At 36.6% G+C, this 17,192-nt stretch overlaps 1 protein-coding gene across 1 annotated transcript; it reads right to left on the bottom strand.

The window, feature by feature from the left end:
* Nucleotides 1-249: 249 nt before the first annotated feature.
* bbs4 (Bardet-Biedl syndrome 4) lies at nt 250-14,695 on the bottom strand. The gene is made up of 16 exons (XM_054612313.1): nt 14,635-14,695; nt 12,446-12,488; nt 9,226-9,305; nt 8,643-8,706; nt 8,306-8,417; nt 7,966-8,038; nt 7,549-7,602; nt 7,330-7,457; nt 6,382-6,436; nt 6,176-6,244; nt 5,814-5,966; nt 5,321-5,492; nt 4,996-5,065; nt 4,742-4,886; nt 4,048-4,252; nt 250-1,020 (listed from the first exon to the last, which is right to left on the bottom strand). The coding sequence occupies exons 1-16, from the start codon at nt 14,692-14,694 to the stop codon at nt 878-880; spliced, it is 1,626 nt and encodes a 541-aa protein (XP_054468288.1). The 5' UTR covers nt 14,695; the 3' UTR covers nt 250-877.
* Nucleotides 14,696-17,192: the final 2,497 nt, after the last annotated feature.

Consider the following 17,192-nt stretch of genomic DNA (forward strand, 5'->3'; position numbering starts at 1 on the left):
TTGATTAGTACTTCATACATAAATGGGAATACATAAGCATGTGTTCATTTGTAAGTTCTTCTCCTTGTATTGTGTGTTAAAGGATGGATTTCTTTAAAAATGATGTCCCCAGTTGGTTGTGTCTTCTGAACTGAATGACCTTAACATTAAAGAAAACAGTAAAACAACATAAAAACTGGACTTTATAAAAGAAGCGAGACAGCTATTTTCTTTGAAGTCTTTTTTTTAATATTAAATACACGACTCTCTATAAACATAACATTTATCCACATATAAAAGCATGTATCGCTATTTACACTCAACCCTCAAAATTAGCCCTATCATACAAACAAGCAATATCCTGTAACTATTCATAAACATCCCTTTATGTCCTCGGATTTTAGCAGTGATTGTCGCAGCATTCATATATTTCAGGACTCAGGCCCTCTCTGGAAATGTCAATTTTAGGGAAAATCCATCACTTGACCTTATTGCTAAGCTCATCCAAATATTAACACTTGTAACTGCACAAATGCCCAAATTAGCATTTTGTCGAATAGAGAAGTCCTTAAACTGCAACATCCAATTAGAATTTGTTTTGACATGTGCACAAAACCTGCCAAATCTACTTTGATTATGAGACACACTTCATTATCTCTGACTTTTGGTTAAAAAAGTGTGTTGGTTTTTTGACATTCGATATTCCTGTATATCCAAAGTGCACATTGCTATTGAAATTTTTGGTGTAAAGTACATTATTGTTTCGGACATGAGTTCTCTGTGCAGCAGGAACCTAAACCAGAATGGTTTCATGTCAAACTACCCTAATTCGCCTCCGTAACCATAACAGTGACCACATGACAAAGACGTCCAGTCAGATAGTAGCTACCTAGCTAACTCATTCCTCCACCTTAGATTTCCTCTTGGAGGTTCTGGGTTTGGGGTTTTCTGACTCTGCAGGTTCTGGGGAGCCCGGAGGATCAGTGGGCTGGCTGGGGGCTTTCTCCACATCCGGTTCAGGCTCGAGGGGCATGGAGGGGCCTTTGGAAACAAAAGCATGAGAGATGATGCCAATATTACTCAGAAAAGGTATTTTAGTTCCCAATGATCCACACATATGAAGCAGATTGTGTGGGGTTCATTAACATTAATATCTGTAGCAATATTCAGGAACTTTAAAGGACCAGTGTGTAGGATTTAGGGGAGTCTATTGGCAGCAATGGTATATAATATTAATAAGTATGTTTTCTTCAGTGTGTAATCACCAGCAACTGAGAGTTTTAGTTTTTTCGTGACCTTAGAATCAGCCATTTATATCAACGTACTGAGTGGGTCCTCTTCATCCAGTCTGCCATGTTGCACCTCCATGTTTCTACAAACCAAAGCCTGCCTCTGAATTGAGCCTTTGAATACTAGACACACTGAAGAAGTTTAAGTTGGTTGCAATATTCAACCTCACCGCTCGATGCCTCTAAATCCTACACACTGGACCTTTAAATGTGATTAGCTTGCTGTCCCCAAGCCTTCCACTGACATGTTTATATCATATCCAGCAGTACAGAACCTGATTCAGACACACTGAATGAAAGCCCACACAACAGACAAATTCAAGCATGCGTTTACTGTTTAAATGCATTCTGCGATTTGTTCAACTTCAGTAGAGTGGATGTGCACTAATAGAGGCAAAATGGTCATTTTTCTTGCATGAACAAATACCTTGTCTCTTACAACATCAAACGACCAGACTACAAACTGTACAATCACGATGGCACTGTAAAATATTCATTCATTTTCAACTTGGAAACCATGACAACACATCATGTTTTGAGGCTGAGTGCAGTGTAATTGTGACCGTACTTTTTCCTAAAGTTATAAACTGCATATAAATAGATTTTCCAGTTTTGACATTCCACAGACGGGCAACTTAGATTGGCTTCTTTAAACGTTGCAATTTCCTCACATTTAAAAGGTGGTGAATCAGTAAGGAGAACCAGTTTGATGCTTTAACTGCATATTTTATATCTTTAACCACAAAGTTTGTCTCATGACTAAACAGTTACATAACACACCCCACTGCAACTGTTTGCTTTACTAAGTGCCCGTAAAACAAGTATTTCCAGTACAAACAGAACTTACCTTGGGACAGGAGTGGGACCAAGTCATTGTTTTGCAAGTCAAAAGTAAGCCTCAAGTCTTTGCAATCAAGTCAAGAGTCAAGTCACAAATCCTTAACTTTGAGTTTTGAGTCCTAAAAAAGTCATAATACGCTCTTAAAGAAATGGAATGCCATTTTAACAACACAGCAATAATAAATTAAACTACAAAACTCATGAATGCTTTTTAAAATTTGTATTTATTTGTTAAAACAAGTGTGACTGAACTTTAAAAAAATGATCCGGGTAATTAGGTGTTAAGTCAACTTGCTGAGAATGAATAGCGTTACAACGATTGGTGGAATGAATAAATAATATACTTTTTAACTTTGGGCTTGGTGGAACCAGTCATAGGTGTTAAAGTCCAAGTCGAGTGTAAAGTTATCAAATTTGTGACTTGAGTCAAAGTCATTACCTTTTGAAATGTATTGTTTTTGTTTTTTATAAATAACTTAAACCTAAACTGCACTCTGTGACAGATTTCTTTACAAACCTAAACAAAGTTTTGAGGAAAAAATTGATAATGTTTATCATCATAAATGATGGTATACTGCTTAAAATCAGCCAACTGGATACTCACAACAAACTGTACTAAATTCTAAATTTAGTACAGGCCTCTAGCCTCCAGAATTTATTTTAAAGTCCTTTTACAAATCTACAGAGCTCTTAACGGTTTAGGACCGGCCTACATCACAGACTCCCTGTTGCTCTACGTTCCTCCAGGAACCCTTAGATCCTCCACTGCCGGGGTTCTAGCTCTTCAAAACCCATCAAACAAGAAAATCGGAGATTCAGCTTACTTATGCTCCAAAACTGTGGAACAACCTCCCCCAAAACTACCTCTTTTCAAGCATCATTTAAAAGCACATCTATTTCACCAAGACTTTATTTTTAACACTTTAGCACTTTATGTGCCCTCCACATAGTCCCACATCTGTCTTTTAAATTATCTTATATTTATTTAAACAATTTTATGTCTATACATTTGTATTCATTTATTTGATTATTTGTCATTTTAAATATAAAATGTTTTTCCAATCTTTATCTAATTTTTTAGATTTTATTTTTGTTTATTTATTTATTTTTAAAATGTGCAGCCCTTTGAGCTACATAGTTTGTATGAAATGTTTTATATAAATAAAGATTATGATTATTATTATTATAAAACACTGGTGGTTGAGTGTTAGAAAGCAGATCGATTCCCAGAGCTCTAATATTACGTAAAAAGTCTGACTCCGAACACGTTTGCATTGTGTTATTTGTTAACGGCTAAACAAAAGTGGTAGAAACCACAGCACACTGGATTTCCCTCCAGTCCACTGACATCTGAGAACTGTAAGCCGTGACCATCATTTCAGAGTAGCCTTGAATTTATTATCTTAACTGTGTGTCATTTTTCCACACTGCTGATTTTCTTTTGTTGCCAAGAATATATATACTGGCTAGAGGTTAGCTTCTTTTTCTTTTTTTACATATTCCATTATGCCTTAGCCCATGAATTCAATCTGCTACAGTAGAGCGACAGGCAAGAGGCTGTGAATAAAACACATAGGGGAAGAGATGTATTCAACTTTCCATTTAAAATGAAAAATTGGGCTTTGGTTTAATCAAGAGAGGTGGAGGCTGTGAAATTTGTCATCACCTTCACTGAGGGTGTAACACTGGACTTTTCTGATTTTTTGATTTTTATGTTCTCACCTCATTTTGAGTTTGTGCTGAAAACAAATTTAAGAGAGACATTCAGCGCTGCGTGGTCTCATCAGCTCCACACAGCTGGACCTCATTTCAAGCTTCACCTCGGCTCTGACACTCGACAGAGCGGCTCTGTCACACATCCAAATGTCAAACCAGGAGCTACACTGAGGTGACAGAGTATTAACTGACTCTTTCTACAGCCCGTACTGGTCATTTGTACCTGTTTGTAGCTGGAGGTTCTTGTTGTAGCTCGCTGCAGAAGACATGGCTTGGCCCAGAGCTTGGTTAGTACCGAGGGGAGCACCAGGGGCTTTGGTGGCTGCTGCAGAGTTTGGTTTGGATTTGGAGTCTTTGCCCGGTTTAGTCCACACCAGACCCTCTGTCACCTGTAGGGCAGCTCCCATCTTCTGAGCCATGTCCATTAGCTGTTAGTGACAAATAGACTTAGAAATCCTGTATGGAACGGCTTCAACAACTGACTTTAAGACATCAACAGGATCTTAAAGGGATAAACACCAAAGTCACAAATTAAAAAATTAAAAAATAACCGATCGAGACAGAAGTAGGCCAGCAACTCCTCTGTTCTGCGAGGAAAAACTACAGATTTTATCAAAAGGTGTCTGGTGGCTAGACGACGTCTTTAGTTCCCCGTGGGAAGGGGTTGTTTGACGGCAAGCTAGAGCGTTGAAAATGTTCTAAAGCGTTTTATATCATACACTTAAACTGAGGTCAATGTTTTTAGGTGGCTTAAATATGTTTGGCTGCTACATTGCTTAGCTTCTATGTTGGTACTTTTGTCCGTTCTCCAAACTGGGGGGCGTGCCGACCGCCATCTACTGAAGGTAATACGCAGACTATGGAAAGTAACTCATACAAACCCACTTCAAATGATTCGAAACCGTCCATTTAAGTACCTCAGGATCAAAGTCAAAGTTGCTATTGCTGTCTCGAAGTATGTTGACCTTCCTCTCCATCTCCTGATACTGATCCAGAGTTGCCTTCTTATCACCATGATTATAGAGGAAGATGGCAAAGTTCAGGTTGACCAGAGGGTTGGACCTGCAGGTAATTAATCACCAAGTAAGATAAGAGAGCATTAGATTACATTTTAGATTTACAGACGGAGATTTAAAGACACAGTACATTAAAGATAGTAAGACAGACTCACTGGTCAATTGTCACAGCTTGTTCATACGCTCTGGTGGCATTCTCTACATCATCTAGGTTGGTCAGAGCCACTGCCAAGAAAGAGCACGAGACAGTATTTCAGTTCAAGTTTAAAACGATCAAATGAGAGATCAGACGACTGTTCATGAAGACACATTCAGCGTGTTCAGTTTGTTGTATAATATGTGTTCTTTTCAAAAGGAATAAATTAATACACAACACTAAACTGCTAAATACCCTGTAACTGTTAACACTTTTTTTCTTGCCAAGAATCATCCATTTACTCATGAATTATTTCTCCGTCTCTCTGACTCAGTACACAGTACCTGCCAGTAACATGTAGAGCTCCCCCATCCGTGGGTGCAGGTTGATGGCTGCGCTGAGGAAGTGGAAGGCAGAGGCGTACTGCTGCATGGTCAGGTGAACCAGACCCAGGTTGTACAACACCTTCCAGTCAAAAGGAGACATGTAGTGGGCTCGCTTCAGGCAGCTGATGGCCTGTGGGGGGAAATGAAGTTGGGAGAGAGAATTCAAAAGGCTGTTGGGTAAGTAGCTTAATAATATATGATCCCAAAAAGAAACTAAGAAACAATAGATTCAGAGCAATGGTGGATTTATAATACTTTAGTATTTTATAGACAACTTTCAACAATACAATGTAAAGTGCCTGAGCTGTGTTACGCAATGTAACTATTGCAAAAGGTAAATTGCAAAATGTAAAACTAGGGATGAATGAACTTGTGTTGAACTTTTGTTTGCAGTACTGCCGTCATTGGATGCTTAACTAACAAAGACGAGTGAATAGACAGTATTACTCACGGCTACGTATTTCTTTTTTCCAAAGAAGCACATGCCGATGTTGTTCCAAAGAGGGGGGCTCTCGGGAACGGCGCAGGCTGCCACTCGGTACTTGTTCATGGCCACATCAAAGTCACCGTGAGTCTGCATCATGCTGCCTGCAGCCAGGATGGCCTGGGAACAAAAACAATGATTAGAGAGATATTAGAGGAAGATGTACCCTTTCACAGTACTCATGATGAAAGACTGACTGTGCCCCCTGACAGAGAATGACCTTTTGTTTTAACTGAACTGCTTTGAAAGAAGTTTAATGCACTGTCCTCAGGTTAAAGCCAACTACGTTTATACCAAAGCATAATGTGTGTTCAAATATACCCACATACCTTATAATTGTTGGGGTCAAAAGTGAGGGCATTTCCAAGGTGCTCAAAAGCTTTTTGGTATTTCCCAAGCTGTCAAAAACAAGAACACAGAATATTATACATCCAGCCCTTTTTAAAATGTATCTGACATCTACAGTAAATGTCACTCGTCCATCTGTGTACACATAAGAACACTGGAAAAGGTTATTAAAAAAGAATCTACCTACCTGTAGAAACAGCAGGCCAAGAGTACTCAAGAGCTCAGTATTCTCTGGAGAATATCTGAAATGAGGAGGATACGAGTAGAGTGTAGTATGTCACTTTATCTATGCCTGTAATTACATTTAATGCCTGCACTTATTCTTAAGCAAACATAGTTGATATTCAGGGAATCTGCTGATTCAATCAGGGTTTGATTCAGCATAATTGTGCAGTATTAATTATGACCTGTGGGGGGATGATGTGGTTCTTAGAAAAATAAATGGTAGGGAAGAAGCAGATTTTTGCATTAAAATAAGGTTCACAGTGGTACGTCTCATTAAAAGCAACATCAGTATTGGGGCACTTGATTAATTCATTTAACCCCAACAGGAGGTGCCCATAATGAGCTCTACTATTACAGACACTGATGTCATGTCGTTATTAATGTTTGAATATTCAACATTTGAATAGAAACTGGATATGAATAGAATTAAAACTGAAGTGAAAGGGGCACTGGTTTAAAATGAGGCAGAACTGGATCTTTGTGTGATATCGAAGGCGGACCACTTATTGAAATGAGCTCTAAAGACCACTCACGGTCAGCAGATAAATGAAGAGAGAACCCCATGAACAGCATGTTTTATGGCTCTTATCTCTTTTAGTGTCTTGATACAATGTTCTCCGGCATGCTAAGGCTGTGTAAATATTAACAGACATTAATAAAAGTTTCTCACATCATTTGGGTTGGATGAAAAACTTTCTTCTGGTAAACAATTCCTGAATTTAAAATGTAATAATCTTAATGAATTGCTGTATATGTATGTTTAAAATATTTAATATATATATATACACAACCGCAGTGACAGTCCATAATAACTTGTTCCTAGAATAAGTGGTTATTTAATATATTCATTTCTTTAGATCCTCAGATTCTCAGTGCTGGTTAATATTGTCCACATTTTTTCTTAACTTACTCCACGGCCGTCTTATACACTTCGATGGCCTTGTCAGTTTCTCCAGCCTGCAGATGAACCTTCCCGAGCATCATGAACGTCTTGTCGTGTTTATTAATCCGGAGGGCTATGTTTAGATGCTCTTCAGCCTGACGACAGACACAAGATCAAGATGATCAAAACACCGGGTAATCAGAACAGCTTGTCCTGTACAGTGTCTGTAAAAATCAGCATACTCACATGTTTGAAGTCTTTGATGAAGAAATAGCACAACCCCAGATTATGACTGATCTCCTGGGGTGAGATAATGTCAGATTATACAGGGCTCGATAAAGGATGAGATAAATTTCCAAATATAAAAAGCTATTTGAAACAACAGATCTGCGGAGGACGAACTCTGCAGTATTACTGGCTGAAGTATTAGAGGGCGCAGTTTCCAAAACATACTAATGGTCCTTTATAGTGTTCTTGGGGTGCAACCATGACGTTTTTTGTTTTCTTTTAACCGTTCATTCAGTCTCCCGTTCTAAATCTTTGGAGATTTTGTCGAGAGGACGTCATGCTGTGTATTTAGAGTGAAAGATGCCAGGCCCACTAAACACACAAACTTTAAGACAAAGCAGAAACTCAGAGATAGAGTGTTTCTTTTTCTTTTACCCAGTCTTTCTCGTTGAGCCTTGCAGCTTCATGATAGAACTCAATAGTTGCTTTGTGCTTTCCCAGGAGAAATCTACAGAAAGAATAAACAACAATAATCCATATGAGAAATTAATCATCTTAATCACTGCATGTTGAAACGCAATCCATACAATCCCTCAACAGTGAAGAATACTCATTGTGTGTGGCTTAACTTTTCCCTATAGTATGAAAAAAAAAAAGTTCTGGCCATAACTGACTTGCGGTTGGGCTGTTATCAGCGTATATATTTCTCTCCTATGTCTGTCTTAGATAATGGAGCAGGGCTGATGCATCCTGGGCCTGAGGGCAGTAGACTCACAGTGATCTGGCCACTTGCTTGAGATTGTCAGCGCTGCTGGGATTCAGGATGGCACAGCTCTGAAACAGCTCCAGGGACTGTTGGATCTTGCCCTCAAGACGCATGATTAGTGCTGTGGCAAGAAATTAAAACACAAAAAGAGAGGATCTTAAAAGCAGATTAAAAAGAATCAAAGGCACAGCATGGGGTCCAGCCCTAATTTTTGGGGGAACTAAATGATGTATTGAGGAGCTTGGGCGTCGACAACCAACAAGGCCTCATTTGATGTAGCTCTTAATTAACATCATACATCTTACATGTGTGAGAGGAAAGAGTTTCTGTTAAAACTACGGCTCACCTTGAACATATATGGCATATTCACACATTCCATTAGTCTCCTGCAGTTGTTCCTTGATGATTGCCTACATGGACACAGAACGGGAAACAATTTCTACGACTGAAAAGGATGTTGCTCTGCTCCATCCAGACAACAACATGATTTCCAGAAGAGGCTGCTCCTTCATTTGTTTAGCTATAGCAGGTGTGCTTTTGGATGCCCACGCAGTCCGTTTGACCAAGAAGTACCATTTTGTGCCTGTTGCTGCGCTGGCACAATTAAAAACAGAGCCTTGAGAGTGAGTCGTGTACCTCTTACGGAGAGAAAGTGAGAAGGAGGTTTTTGAGAAATATATCTTACAAGCACTTTACAGGCATCTATTCAGAGATTTCTATTAAGTACCTGCCGGTTTCAAGAGGGGATTCACAGGTAAATTCAGTGAATTAGCCCATAATAAAGTAGAGTGTTAGACAGAACCCTGCACATGCCAGGCATTCATTATCTTCATTATTTTTTTTAAAGGTCAATCAGATCAACACTTAACACAGAAAAGGTTCAGTGAGAGACCAAACCACAGGGAGAATGTGGGGTGATGGTGCTTTACCTTGCAGGAATCATAGTCCTTCCGGATATAGTGCTGGTGGATGAGCCAGTTTCTCCTCTCCACAATGGGAAGCTCTGGAGCTGGAAGGAAGAATATAATGAGATGGAAAAAATAAGGGACACTTGTAAGCTCATTATCATTAACTGTTCAGATCATTTCTTATTTAGTTGATATCTGAATGATTTAATCCTGAGAGCTCCCTCCTTTTGCAGTCATTAGTAAATCTCTGATCTGACAGTTTAACACAGATGTAACACGTCAACCTAAATCCACAGGCTAAATTCATGTCAATTCACCAAACACACTGTGACTCTGAGCTTGTTTGCCAGTTTTTTTATTCACAAACAGACAGCTTAGCCCATCAAGAGTTAATGTATATTTGGACTATTCATTTTTAACTGTCTTTCTTTTTGTATTTGGCAGTTGAACAAATAATCATGACAGCACCCTCCCTCTCTGTCACCAGCAAGTCTTTGATCTGACAGTAACATAGATGTTAACACTTCAACCAGAAAGCCCACAGCTAAGCTGTAATCAATTCACCAGCCACGCTGTAAATCTCACCTTGTAAGCAAAAAATTTCGTAACTGCTTTTCTTCTCGACAAGTTGAGATATTTCCCTTGTTGCCAGGGCAACAATGTATCTCGCAAGCCAGGTGCTTGTGACAGAACAGAGAAGGTATAGAGACCGGCTGAAAGCTGGAGGAATGAGCAGCACAATATACAAAGCCAGCTTTAGAAAGGTTGAGGTAACCCCAAGAACCCAATCGCAACGCTCCAAGTCTTCTTCCCAGCGGGGTGCGGAAGGAGGCAAACGTAATTCCAATACGTGGAAGTTTGATTCTGGTAATCCTGTTATCTTACACCTACTACCTTCCTCTGCGGCTAAAAATAGGGATTCAATACAATGTGGAATGAAATGCAGGGCTTTGAGTCTGCCACTGACATCGGAGGGATATCATTAATGAACTGCCTGTGCAAAAAAAAATAGTGTGAATTACACCAAAGCTCCCTTCTGTTTTTATCCGTCAGCGATTCAAGCAGTGTGCTGTTGATTTGCCGCGAGAACTGGAGCCTCTTCCAACAACTTCAGAGAAATCCCCTCTATCGCCGAGTGTGATACTGCATGGGCTTCACACGTTTGCCCCCGTCAAGATTCAGAGTGGCCCTATTTGTAGCACCATAATCCGCTTTCCTCCTGCTGAGACAGCAATAATATTCTTGTCTCTGGGTTTCAGCTGGGGCCCTGTGGCGCTCAAGAGTCCACGTACACAAAGCAGAGCGTATTTGGTGGAGGAGAGATGGGATACATGTGCCAAATGTGTTCCTGTAACTACTGTATGAAAGAATGGTAGAAAGGAGATGAGAAGAATAGCGCAGCAGGAGGTCTCCTAAATATAATTCTGTGAAAAACTTTATCCCAAACATTGAGGACTTTTCTCATTGTTATATTTGATCTGGCTAATGCTAAGACAGATTTGGCTCCCATGTGCTTGAAGCATCTGTTAAAAGGGGATAAGAGCAGAGGAGAGCCATGCTGAGATCAAAAGACACATGGGGAGAATGTAATGAAAAATACGATGATTTTTTGGGGGGAAAGTTTCACCATGAAAACTTTAAAAAACCCTCGGTCTCGGAAAGTAATTTATTCTCATACTCATCTGCCTACACTTTTACTTCCAAGGAAGTTGACAGAAATTAAAGTGGATTGCAGCATTAACACTTGCTTCTGTAAAATTGAAACATGCTGACCTAAAAACTGTTGACTTTATGCCATTGGCATTTTTTTGTCGCTGGTTTAAAAGAGGGCTTGCTTACATTTTTGCAAAACCTTTTAGTGCCCTAAAAGAGCACTTAATGTACTAGTGGATAAGATATTTCATATTTGTATGCGCAAAATATAACCGTCATTGTATTCCATAATGGTAATTAGAGAATTAGTATGAAATCAGAAGGTTATGGAGACAATTTAACAGAGATTTGTGCTTTTTCTGGGGATTAATTTTACTTCTTGCTCATAATAAGTAGACTTTGACCAAATGTCATCATCCAATCATAGTTCAGAATTCTAAACTTCGGACAAGGGATAAACTGTAAAAACTCAATTAATTTTCTACTTCAACACGCTTCATACTTTGACAAGTATTATATGTATATTTTAGTATATTTTAGTTACAATTCTCTATAGAAGGAGTTTTTACAGGTTAATATTTAAGTTTTTACTTAAATTGTTAGCTGCATTCTATTGATGGTTATTCCAAACATTAAGCTCTTAATGGTTGATTTAATTTGTTATATTCACATATTAGAGTTATGAACAGAATTCGAAATGGTAGAATGGTGGAATTAGTTATGGAGCTTGTTCTTCACTTATACAGAACTGTACACTTCCATTACATTAACCAATTAATATATAATCACTATTTCCTGTTTTTATGATTTCTGTCATTACATTACATTACATTACAGTCATTTAGCAGACGCTTTTATCCAAAGCGACTTACAATCAGTAGTATATTACATATCAGTCACCCATTCACACACTGATGACAGGCTACCATGCAAGGTGCCACCATCAGACTCTAACTAACATTCATGCAACATCCAGTCCACACCGATGGCAAGCCTTCGGGAGCAACTTGGGGTTAAGTGTCTTGCCCAGGGACACATCGACTGCCGAAGCCGACCCTCTGATTGGAGAACTACCTTGCTCTCCACTACGCCACAGCCGCCCTGTCATCTTCCTTTCTACTAATGAACTCAGGGTTTTGATCTGATCTGTTTCTGTAAATTAGACTAAGCACACAATAATAAGCCTGCATTGCATGTGAAAGATCACTGCAAATACACTTTCATACCATTGACTAAATTGCTCTCATAGGACTTGTATTCTCAGCAGTGCTGGTGACTAATACGAAATGTTGTAAAACAAAACAAAAAAGCTCAATCGTGAGCAACAGCTTACTGGGACATTAAGCCACAATAATATAATATATGTTCAACGTTTTCCACACAGAGAAATATCTGGAACATGGCTCAGCTGCATACTGTATAAACAGCTTCTTCCTTCTGGAGACGGAGGATAGAAGGGTTAGGGTGACCTCTGCAGGACGATTAGCACCAAACTCACTCTAGCAGCATCCTTTACCAGCTACAGAATTATTGAAGTAACAGGAACTGTGTCGTTTGAAAATAATGTGTGTCAACCGTCTTGCTGTACCTTTAGGTGCCCGACGTTTCTTGGCTTCAGTGGCAACTGGGAGCTGAAATATATGAAATACAACACAAACAAATAAGTAACAATCCATACATTACTTTGCAAAATACACTGTACACCATCTATCAGTTTTACCCATGAGCAGCAGGTACTGGTCCACACGGAAATATTTTTTTCCCCACCCCAAAAAGGAGTTTTTGTACTGTCTCCTCCTTTTAAAGGACGGTGTGATAATACAGGTCAAAGTTATTAGCCAGTGAATGTTCTGCCGTTGTATGTTGTGCATTATTTCCGGCTTCGGGCCTGCAAATGCTAAATAGTTTGACGGCAACTGTGAGGCAGTGACTTACGTGTTGTGGCTTCCAATTGTTGCAAGAGCCACTGACACCCCACCGCCACACACTTCAAATAAATTTGTGGGAAACAATGATTTATGTATATTATAGTTTTTAAATAAGTTTGAAGAGTCCCATCAAAATCCCTCTGCCGACTGTCAACAGGTGTGTAGAATTTTAATTACAGTGGCCTTCCTGCACATAAGGCCTTTTAATCATTAGATAAAGGCTTGTTGGAAGAACATCTCTTCTAATTAGAAGTGTGTAGATGCTTTTCTTATCATAATTACGAGCCCTGACTCGGAGATATTGGATATCAATGGGTTACTACCAGTGGTGGGAGAAGTACTTAGATATTTTAATTAAGTAAAAGTAGTAGTTAAGGATATACCAGTCTGAAAAAACTTCAAGTCCTGCATTCAAAATGTTACTTAAATAGACACTGAACACTTCAACATGTTTTCTGAGCTGTAAACTAAATGATATGACTGTAATGTGATGAAAACATACCAATGCTGGTGTTAATATTTCATGTTTTGAAAAAGTCTAAACACACCTGTTTATAATCAATCCTCTCACTCATCCATCACACAGGTTATATTTTGATGCTTACACTTTTATGCTGGATTTTGAATGCAGGACTACATATAACTACTTCTACACTGCAGTATTTCTACTTTTACTTTAGTACAATATCTGAGAACTTCTTCCCCCTCAGACATGAAGTAGAAAGTAGAATAAAATGGAAATATTCAATTGTATTTACAGTACCAGTCAAAAGTTTGGACACACCTTCTCATTCAATGGTTTTTCTTTCTTTTTTCTTATTTTTTATATATATTGAAGACATCCAAACTATGAAGGAACACATATGGAATTATGTGGTAAACAAACAAATGCTCAACAAACCAGAATATGTTTTATATTTTAGATTCTTCAAAGTAGTTGAATGAGAAGGTGTGTCCAAACTTTTGACTGGTACTGTAAATATATAAAATAAAGAAATATATAAAATAAAAATAAAAATAAAGAAAAACCATTGAATGAGAAGGTGTGTCCAAACTTTTGACTGGTACTGTAAATATATAAAATAAAGAAATATATAAAATAAAAATAAAAATAAAGAAAAACCATTGAATGAGAAGGTGTGTCCAAACTTTTGACTGGTACTGTAAATATATAAAATAAAGAAATATATAAAATAAAAAAAAAAAATAAAGAAAAACCATTGAATGAGAAGGTGTGTCCAAACTTTTGACTGGTTCTGTAAATATATAAAATAAAAAAATATATAATGCCCTTTAAGCTCTTTTAATACATATAATTGCACAGACATAATTGTAAGCCTATGTTGATAATATTTATTTATTTATTTGCTGTATTATATAAAATAAAAAAATATATAAAATAAAAATAAAAATAAAGAAAAACCATTGAATGAGAAGGTGTGTCCAAACTTTTGACTGGTACTGTAAATATATAAAATAAAAAAATATATAAAATAAAAATAAAGAAAGCTTCCTTCTGCGCATGCTCACTCCCGCTGTGTAGCCGTCCTTGTGTTTCCCTCCTTTGACCTTTGCCCTGTGACGTCACCGACGCTCGTCCTGCTGCAGCTAGCCGTTAGCTCGTAGCTTACCCTCGCGTTAATCACCTTAAGCTCCGACTCAGAGTACCTGTTAGCCGAGCAGCTAACAGTCACTCAACCAGCGTCATAACGAAGGCTAAACACCCCCCCACCACTAATCAAACAATAACGTTATGTCCACTGAGTAGGTGTCACACTATCACCATGCCAACAGGCGTGTCTGTGCTCATAAGAAGAGACGGTCACTAGCTGTGTTTGTCGGAACTCACCGCCGTGGAGATCTCCTCGTCCGCCATCTTGGGATGAGCGACACAAGAAGCTGTTGCCATGGATACGCCAGTGGAATGCGGAGGAGTAGCTGGTGGGATTTATGAATGGTGTCACACACACAATGTTAGTTATACCAACAACAACAAATAAATAAATATTATCAACATAGGCTTACAATTATGTCTGTCCAATTATATGTATTAAAAGAGCTTAAAGGGCATTATATATTTTTTTATTTTATATATTTACAGTACCAGTCAAAAGTTTGGACACACCTTCTCTTCAATGGTTTTTCTTTATTTTTATTTTATATTTTTTTTTTTTTTTTATATATATATAGTACCAGTCAAAAGTTTGGACACACCTTCTCATTCGATGGTTTTTCTTTATTTTTATTTTATATATTTTTTTATTTTATATATATACAGAAATAAATAAATAAATATTATCAACATAGGCTTACAATTATGTCTGTCCAATTATATGTATTAAAAGAGCTTAAAGGGCATTATATATTTTTTTATTTTATATATATACAGTACCAGTCAAAAGTTTGGACACACCTTCTCATTCAATGGTTTTTCTTTATTTTTATTTTTATTTTATATATTGACAGTACCAGTCAAAAGTTTGGACACCTTCTCATTCAATGGTTTTCTTTATTTTAATTTTAATTTTAGATATTTTTTTATTTTAGATATATACAGTACCAGTCAAAGCTTTGGACACACCTTCTCATTCAATGGTTTTTCTTTATTTTAATTTTTATTTTATATATTGACAGTACCAGTCAAAAGTTTGGACACACCTTCTCATTCAATGGTTTTTCTTTATTTTTATTTTATATATTTTTTATTTTATATATATACAGTACCAGTCAAAAGTTTGGACACACGTTCTCATTCAATGGTTTTTCTTTATTTTTATTTTATATATTTTTTTATTTTATATATATATAGTACCAGTCAAAAGTTTGGACACACCTTCTCATTCGATGGTTTTTCTTTATTTTTATTTTATATATTTTTTTATTTTATATACATACAGTACCAGTCAAAAGTTTGGACACACCTTCTCATTCAATGGTTTTTCTTTATTTTTATTTTTATTTTATATATTTTTTTATTTTATATATTTACAGTACCAGTCAAAAGTTTGGACACACCTTCTCATTCAATGGTTTTTCTTTATTTTTATTTTATATTTATTTTTATTTTATATATTTACAGTACCAGTCAAAAGTTTGGACACACCTTCTCATTCAATGGTTTTTCTTTATTTTTATTTTATATATTTTTTTATTTTATATATATACAGCAAATAAATAAATAAATATTATCAACATAGGCTTACAATTATGTCTGTCCAATTATATGTATTAAAAGAGCTTAAAGGGCATTATATATATTTTTATTTTATATATTTACAGTACCAGTCAAAAGTTTGGACACACCTTCTCATTCAATGGTTTTTCTTTATTTTTATTTTTTTATTTTATATATTTTTTTATTTTATATATATACAGCAAATAAATAAATAAATATTATCAACATAGGCTTACAATTATGTCTGTCCAATTATATGTATTAAAAGAGCTTAAAGGGCATTATATATATTTTTATTTTATATATTTACAGTACCAGTCAAAGGTTTGGACACACCTTCTCATTCAATGGTTTTTCTTTATTTTTATTTTTATTTTATAATTTTTTTTATTTTATATATATATAGTACCAGTCAAAAGTTTGGACACACCTTCTCTTCAATGGTTTTTCTTTATTTTTATTTTATATTTTATTTTATTTTATATATATACACAGTACCAGTCAAAAGTTTGGACACACCTTCTCCTTCAATGGTTTTTCTTTATTTTATTTTTTATTTTTTTCTACATTGTAGATTAATATTGAAGACATCCAAACTATGAAGGAACACATATGGAATTATGTGGTAAACAAACAAATGCTCAACAAACCAGAATGTTTTATATTTTAGATTCTTCAAAGTAGTTGAATGAGAAGGTGTGTCCAAACTTTTGACTGGTACTGTATACCAACAAAAAAAAACAACATTATCATCATACGCTTAAAATTGGGTCTATGCAATTATATGAATTAAAACAGCTTAAAGGGCAAAACTAAGAACTTATCAGCCTTCTTTTCAACATATGGTATCAAATCATGACTTCTCTCCTGCAAATTTGATAAACAATACTACCTACCTACTGTAACATATCATGTATCATGAGCAAATTTGCTTCTCTACATATTTTCCCCACCATTACAGCCACACACCTGCACTCCTTACATTTGTATTTCATTCTTTCTGCTTCCATTTCTATAACATACAGCAGGTCACCAAAAACAGGATGTTCCTTTAAATGTAACTTCATACATATTATGTAGTCAATTGTGTTACACCTTTGCACTTTGAACAGACTTGTCCTAATTAGGAACATGATTCAGAATAAAGAAAACTTTCCTTCATTCAAAAGAGGAAAAACAAGACAGTTTATTTAGTGTTGAGACTGAGAAACAATTTCCAGCAAATACCCCTG

The sequence above is a fragment of the Anoplopoma fimbria genome, chromosome 2 (genome assembly GCF_027596085.1).
Source record: "Anoplopoma fimbria isolate UVic2021 breed Golden Eagle Sablefish chromosome 2, Afim_UVic_2022, whole genome shotgun sequence".
Taxonomy (NCBI): domain Eukaryota; kingdom Metazoa; phylum Chordata; class Actinopteri; order Perciformes; family Anoplopomatidae; genus Anoplopoma; species Anoplopoma fimbria.